General features: G+C 37.9%; 1 protein-coding gene across 3 annotated transcripts in view; it reads right to left on the bottom strand.

Annotated features, from left to right (window-relative positions):
• Positions 1-501: 501 nt before the first annotated feature.
• The window catches only part of LOC116940239 (palladin-like), a 138,747-nt gene continuing 131,784 nt past the window's right edge, over positions 502-7,464 (bottom strand). For all 3 annotated transcript variants that reach the window (XM_032949734.2, XM_032949735.2, XM_032949737.2), the window contains 2 exons: positions 7,115-7,248; positions 502-5,958 (listed from right to left, as the gene is read on the bottom strand). In XM_032949734.2, the coding sequence (XP_032805625.2) occupies positions 5,798-5,958; positions 7,115-7,248 (295 nt within the window). In that variant the 3' untranslated portion in view covers positions 502-5,797. The remainder of the gene's footprint in view (positions 5,959-7,114; positions 7,249-7,464) is intronic.

The raw sequence follows: 7,464 nt of genomic DNA, 5'->3' as shown, positions 1-7,464 counted from the left end.
GGAATGTTCTGGAAAATAGGTACATTTCTAAATATCACAGTTCAGGTCACAAAGGCAAAGTTTGAGGGGAATAATATCTAATTTCTGTACTTTTGAGGCATAAGCAATTAGGAAATAAGACTTACTACCCAGGAACAAAAAAAAAATTGTTCCACAGTGATATCAAATCCATGCTCCTAACATATGATGGCATCTTTTGTTGCAGGCTGAGAACGTATTACTGCTTTGCCCGGAGCAAATAGTAGAGGACGGATCAATGAGTCACAAATGCATGCTGGCTTTGTTGCATGGTTGAATATGCATCCAAAAGGCACGTGTGCCCAAAACACGTAATATAGATACAGGCATTTTCTTTGGTCACACCTTGACCTCCATCAAAGACATTTTATTAACTAAAAACATGCCTCGATTTGATATATGTATTGGAATGAATATTTAACAATCAAAAGTGTGTGTTGAGCCAGTGGTTAATGCATGACAAGAGCTCTTGCAGCAACACACTTGTAGATGAAGGGCTTTATTGTTTTTTAAAACAAAAGAAAACAATCCGTTCCTTTACTGAATACAATGGACACTTTGGCGTGACGAACTTCCGACAGACACTGCCTCTGCATCTTCCACTACTAGACATTTCTCGACCCTTAACAGGAGCTGTCGGCCGACGCATGTCCCGTGGCATTGCTTGTGAAACTGGTGAGGCGACATTTGAGAGGCAGGCAATAAGATGACGTGGATATTTTCTGCAGATGTAACACTGAACTTCGAGTCTTGGACACTAAGAAACATATTCCAGCGAAACATTTTCACATAAGGAGAGGTGCACAAATGTTCATCACAGAGAGAAACAAAATGTGAAAAGTAAATGTGTGCATCTGCTTGGTGAAAGATAAAAAATTAAATATGAAACCTAATTCATGAGAAGTTAGATATTACAGTCAATATAAGTTGCAGTGGTATAATTTCTGAGTGTTGTCTTAGACGTGTGATATTTCCAGCTCTCTTCCCACAGGTGAAACATACAATAATAGGTGTACGTAATTAAACATCTCTACTTGGGCACGGGGGTGTGGATGCGTGGGAAGCAATGGTATTGTCTGCTCGGTTCAATGAGAAAAAAACATTGTAGAAATTAATTAGAGTACTTATTTCATAAGGTCATCTAATTATGGTTCTTATGAAAACATTTAACAAAAACACTAATGCAGGTAGGATTTTTAAAATGCCAAAAAATTGGCTCATGTACATGACATGTGATTGATACGTTTGATTACATCTACATGCAAATAAACTCAGATGGTTTCACACAGCATGGCATTTTCCAATTCCTGGCCAAATCTTTCCCATTGTTATCTCTGCAGCACAATTGAATACACGAGGTCAACACACTTCAGGTAATGAAGCAAGTTTAAAAAAATCATTACAAAGGACATTGAATCACATTGTCAATCACATTCTACTGTCATATGTGGCCATTACAAAATTGTTTACAAATAAATGACATTTAAAAACACAATGTTTTAATTGACAAAATTACAAAGGTCTGAATGTTTTTGTTTACTTTATTTTTTTTATACAGCAGAGAAAAGGTTTCTTAAATGCAGTAAAATAAAACATTTTTGCAATATTACAGTAAACTATTAAAACAGTGGCAGATGCATGAGCTTTTTCCTGTGTATAGTCATCGCAATAAAACATAACCATTCAAAATGAATGTCTATGTAGAAACAGGCTTGCTCTTCCAGTATCTCTACAATGTCCCTATTCATTATTAATTTACTATTTGATATAATTATAGATGCAAGGGGCAGTGAAAACAAGTTTTCAGAATGAAATACGAAAAGTATACATACACACAATTGTATCATCCAATCAATACAGTTATAACAAACCTCTGTGAGCTTATCATATTGCTGTGTATTAGAAACAAACACAAAACCTCACACCAAACCTAATGCTCGGTTGGTTAATATTTTTTAGTGGACTATCTCATTCTAAAAACTTTGCAACTGCCCTTTGGTCTACAGCACATACTGTATAGTGTATGTTCTTTAAATAGATGTTATGTTTGTTTTTTAAGATGTTAACTTATATATCGTGTTTACATGACGTGAAAGCGATTGGGTGAATCACTGGAACCAATGAACTACACAGATAAATGGTGTCTTGCGAATTTTCGATGCATATATTTTCATTTCTGCGACAACTCATTCACACTTATCTGTCAAACCGATATTAATATCTTGCAAGGGGAAAAAAAATCATTAAAGCTAAATCTAGATAGGTTCCAATGTTTTTTTTTTATCCTTACAAATGCAGTGCTAGTGTTACCACAAGTAATGATGTTTTGCCGCGTGTTGTGCTGACCCCTTCAGCAACGCACCTTAGGCGTTCAACTCAATCCAGTGAAGGCGCCCGCAACTTTTTGGCAATGATCACTAAAAACGAAAGTGTGTCTTGTCACGCCACGGTGTATTTCTGCGGCTCATCGCCTCAAAGGGTCCGCCAGTCTTCCGCGTGAATCAATCTATGGGTGCTTTACCTTCGTTTCTAAAAACAAAAAAGGTGTCCTGCAAATGCTTGCCCCCCACCAACCCCCCCTCGTTGTTGCCGGTCAATGCTGCTGCAATTCATTTCGAGCGTTCCACGTACATTTAGGAATTTCCACATTTTATACAGGGTCTTAAAAATTATTCAGACAAAACATCACCCTCATAAAAAAAAACCGTTCAAGGTCAAATGACAAAACAAAGCAAGTCTGAATAAATCCTAAAGGAGTGCTTTAGAATGATACAAATTTAATAGTTCCAATGGCATATTGTGTAGACAATGTAAATAAAATCACGCGGGCATGTTTTACTCCCATTCAGGTCACACTACAATTAACATCCTACCCTTAAACCAAATCTAGAGAAGGTGCGAGTAGAAGGAAGGATACTTGATTGCACACAAGACATGAGCACAGTCAGTGCCAGTCAGTAGCAGGTCTGTGTATACGTATGTGAATATGAATAACGTTAATTACATTATGATACAACATGCAACTACTAGCTAAATCTCTGCCCACATGAAAGCTGATCTCTGTTGTCTCATCCCATAGCAAGGCCAAGCTGTTCTTTGGAAAGGTTTGTCATTTTGAGACACACACTGCAACACTAGGTACCGTCATCAATTCACAATATGAATGTATGTGTAGTGAGTGACTTGGGTGTAAGAGCCACAATGCAATTGCTGCTATTAGTCAGCCACAATTGACACTGAACAATTCATAACATGTGCAGTGACTCATGTGGTATTCCCCACCGTTGGAGCCTAGCCATGCTGTTGGGTCCATCAAAGAACAGGAGTATCCAGTCTAAACAAATAAACACATGAATGCGTGCAAGTGTGTATGTGTACATGTCAGTGTGAGCGTGTGTGTGTGTGTGTGCTTTGTTCAGACATGGTATGGGAATCATGTAAAGGATAGCAATATACCTGCAAATGTATGAATTTGGATGTTTGCACAAAATAAAACTGGTAAAAATCATTAATGCAAAATTAAACCAATGCAATTTTAAGTTGTCATATTTGTGATTTAAACATTGCTTTCATGAACATTACAATGTATAGACTCTTAAGAAATGCAATGTAAAAAGCAAATCCGACAAACTGGACATTATATTTTTGTATTTTATACATTTGCTAAAGAGTTATTTCATTAAGTTGATTATGTTAATTTAATAAGTTATCTTAAATGATGTTAAAAAGGTTTAATTACCAATTTATCTAATATTGCATTACCTAATGTTCTCTATATCCTACTGCTGTACATAGCATTGGAAAATGTTTCAGAGCTTTATAACAGGCACATGGTAAATACTGAATTTATGACATTCACTTGAATATGAGAATGTCCACTGGCAATTTATTTAGCCAATTGATTACTAGCCCCAAACCTGAGAAAATTCACACTTTGGTGTATAACGTTACAATGGTCTACCAGTATGGAAATTATTTTTCTCAAGGGTTATAAAATGTACGTTTATATGACCTGTGCGTCGACACAACCCCTCTGTACAGAAATGAGAACTAACCACCAGCTGGCATGTTCATTTTTACCTGCATTAAGACCAGTGCTTCAAACCTTTAGAAACGTAGTTTTGTTTGCCATGGCATAGATTTACATTTGGATAAAAACACCTTAAGGAGCTGGCAGTGTCTTTAATAATGTTTTTTTTACACAGGGTAAGAGTAAAACTATTTCATCATGTACATCAGCAGCCTTACCATCATGAGTGTGAGCTCAATACAACCTTAGTTCCCGTCACTGTAACGTATCAGTTTGAGGAGCCAATGTCAGTTTTTGGAAGGTGACCATTTAAACAAATTCCTCTACATGAATTTGTCATGTATACGCTGGTCCATCTCACTTTGTAATTTTCTCTGGTTTTCTGGCCTTAGTCATCCCCTTGCCTGGAAATTCCAGAGACAAGGCCAACCCAATGAGTAATTCTTTGTGAATGACTGTGCCAGGTGCTGTATGCTGTGATCTATTACGATTCCTCGTTCTACAATTTGACTCAAAGATTGCTGCTGATTTATGGCCTTGTAATCGTCTTTACTTGCCACGATTTCAAAATATTTTAATTGCTACGGACACACCAAATTAAGTACTCAGAATATGTATGAATTTAAATAATGGATTATCCTCGCTCAAAACAAAACTGTTTGTGCACACTAAACATCAATTTAGAACATCGCAGGCACTTCTAAGCCTGTCCTCTTAATACTGATTGTCGCACGTAAAAATTGGCCCACACTTTTTAATACCTAGCTTATTTAACATTACCCGACTATGCATTGCCTGCCATACACAATATACTCGATTCTGTGCCCTTTGGTGAATTATACATTTACTCCCAATATGAATGGCATTTGTGCCATCCAGGCTGCAGCTGTTTGTCATGTCTTGATACATACAATTCTTTAATTAAGAGTATGTGGTATTATATCTGATAATTGAAACATATTTTCTTTTTAAAATACGTCAAATTGACGAGCATTAAATTGTGCAAAGTTGTAAAAAAATGGGGCAAGTGCTGTTGAATTAAGCTTTATATTCTAGTTGTTTCAGTGTTTAAATTATTTCCTTGTGTTCAATATTTGTGAGTTAAGGTTCTGTGGGCATGAAGACAGATCGAAAATGCAGGTGACAGATAATGCATTTATGAATACAGACATTTTTCTTCTATTGTTTTTTATTCAAAATGGAGAAAGATCTAAATAAAAAAAGATTTTCCACTTCTAACACATTTCCCCAACAGTAAGCAGTAACCTGGGACACTTTATGATAAAATTGTTAGATGATAAAATTGTTAATTTTATTTGGTTGCCATAAGGCTGCAGATGTTTATTTAGGTGACAGTTGAATATTCATTGTACTATAATGTATCGTATTAAATATTACAAGGTAATAATGCATTTGAAAACACGCAAATTATCAACGTAGTTGTTTTTAGAACATCAATGATGCAATTATCTTACTTACACTGAATTTCATATTTGTTACCATGAATGTCATTCGTAACGTTAATTAACTTGGTGGCTGATGCCTTTTGAGGAGATCACCTTAAGATCGATGACACGGCCCCAAAGCAACGAGTTATTATGGGCAAACAAGGGCATGTATGTGCATACGGGCAAGGGACACGATGGTTGATCAGGATAGAGCCCATGATGGACAAACAGCCGGGCTGAGTGGTGCACGCTGGGCAGATGAGCTGACCGAGCTCATCTGCTGGCAGTGGTGCAAGAGCCATTACAGCTCGTCGCTCTCAACCAGATTCCCCTGGGCTCCAGCGTGGCTGGGGTCTGGCAGGAAGGCTGACCGCACGTCCAGACCCTGGTCAGTGAGAGCCGCGTAACGGCTGGAGGAGGGCCTCACTCGCCGTGTCTTTGGGATCTCGTGGTGCCACTCAGCTGCGGCGTCACAAAAAACATGGCATCATCAAAGAAAATAAAATGAGATATGAAATAAATGTTTTAAAACCAGACAAACGTCAGGTTCACACTTTACTGTCAGAGATTTATTTTTTGAAGTTATTGGCCTGTCGGAATGGGCCGCACAATTTCCTCCCATGTCCTGACAAAATTGATGCTTCCCACTTGAAGCATAAAAGTAATAAACAATCTGTCAGGAAGAGTTCCTTCTGGGTGAGTGCCAAGTGCACAAATCATAGCCAGAGATGACGTTACATTACAACTGTGGCTTTTCAATTACATAGTTACATAACTTCATGCAAATATAAACATAAAAAAAGTTAACTATAAAAAATAATTTGATGAAGTGCATTACTGAAATGATCATGTTAGATGAGGAATTAAATACTTATTTTCATTTTTTCTGAAAATTAGACAAGTGAAATGGCATCTATCAATTGTGCAATATCCATTTGCAACAATATACTTGAGTAAAACTAATGCATACTTACACAACACATATATATATTTAATAATATGAATACATTAATTGCATAAGCATCCTAAAGAAGCTTGAGGTTATCGAGCCCATATTATAAAGACAGTCATTATTTACACCTGGAAGCACTTGGCTCTCTCTGCAGTGGTTTGTATCCATAACAATAATAAATGAAGAACAGATAATCTATGTTGTTCGATTGTGTTATGAGGATTAATTGGGTCGAATTCTAATCACAATGCAAAAATGCTGCCTCGCATATTAATCTCAATTAGAATACAGTATACAGAAACTGAAATAAGCAAAATAAATGAAATCTAAATAATTATATTTCATGCTGTACAGTTAAATATTTTTTTTGTTCAAAATAGAGCAACCAGGACCGATTTAGATAATCGTCAATGACGTTGGCCATGAGCAGGAATTTAATTCAGTGTCGGTGGGTTTGTAGCGCAGCACGCAAACTGCTACACTACCACTCCCCCCGTCAGCACACACACACATTCACACATATTCAGCACACAGACATTCACAGTCAGCAGACAAGCATGGTCAACACACACACACACAGTCGATACAACACACACACACACAAGTAGGACACCCCCAACTTCCAAAGTGGGGCCCTGCAAAGGCTGTGTCGTGGTGCCTGGGTACCATAAATGTCAAGACGAGCGGTGCAGGAGGTGATGCCCACGCTGTTCTTCGCCGAGACCGTGTACCAGCCGGCGTCCTCCTTTCTGGTCGGCTGGATTATCAGGCACACGTAGCCCGATGGATCCTGGTGCATGCTGTGCAAATACAAAAAAGATCCTAAATATAGCCATACAGGCTGTCGAGACAGGTGTTCTTGGCAAGCACTTATGAAGGCTGGCACGGTGGATGAGGGGTTGGGATGGCCATGATACATTGCCCAGCCACTTTTCTCACCTCGGTGCCAAAGTTTACACACTGCATCAAAAAAGGCTGAGGCAACATAGGGGAGGCCCAGATCCCGTTTAAATATC

The sequence above is a fragment of the Petromyzon marinus genome, chromosome 8 (assembly GCF_048934315.1).
Source record: "Petromyzon marinus isolate PM22_M1 ecotype Great Lakes invasive population chromosome 8, UKy_Petmar_22M1.pri1.0, whole genome shotgun sequence".
Classification (NCBI taxonomy): Eukaryota; Metazoa; Chordata; class Hyperoartia; order Petromyzontiformes; family Petromyzontidae; genus Petromyzon; species Petromyzon marinus.
This window is presented reverse-complemented; position numbering and strand designations above follow the sequence as displayed.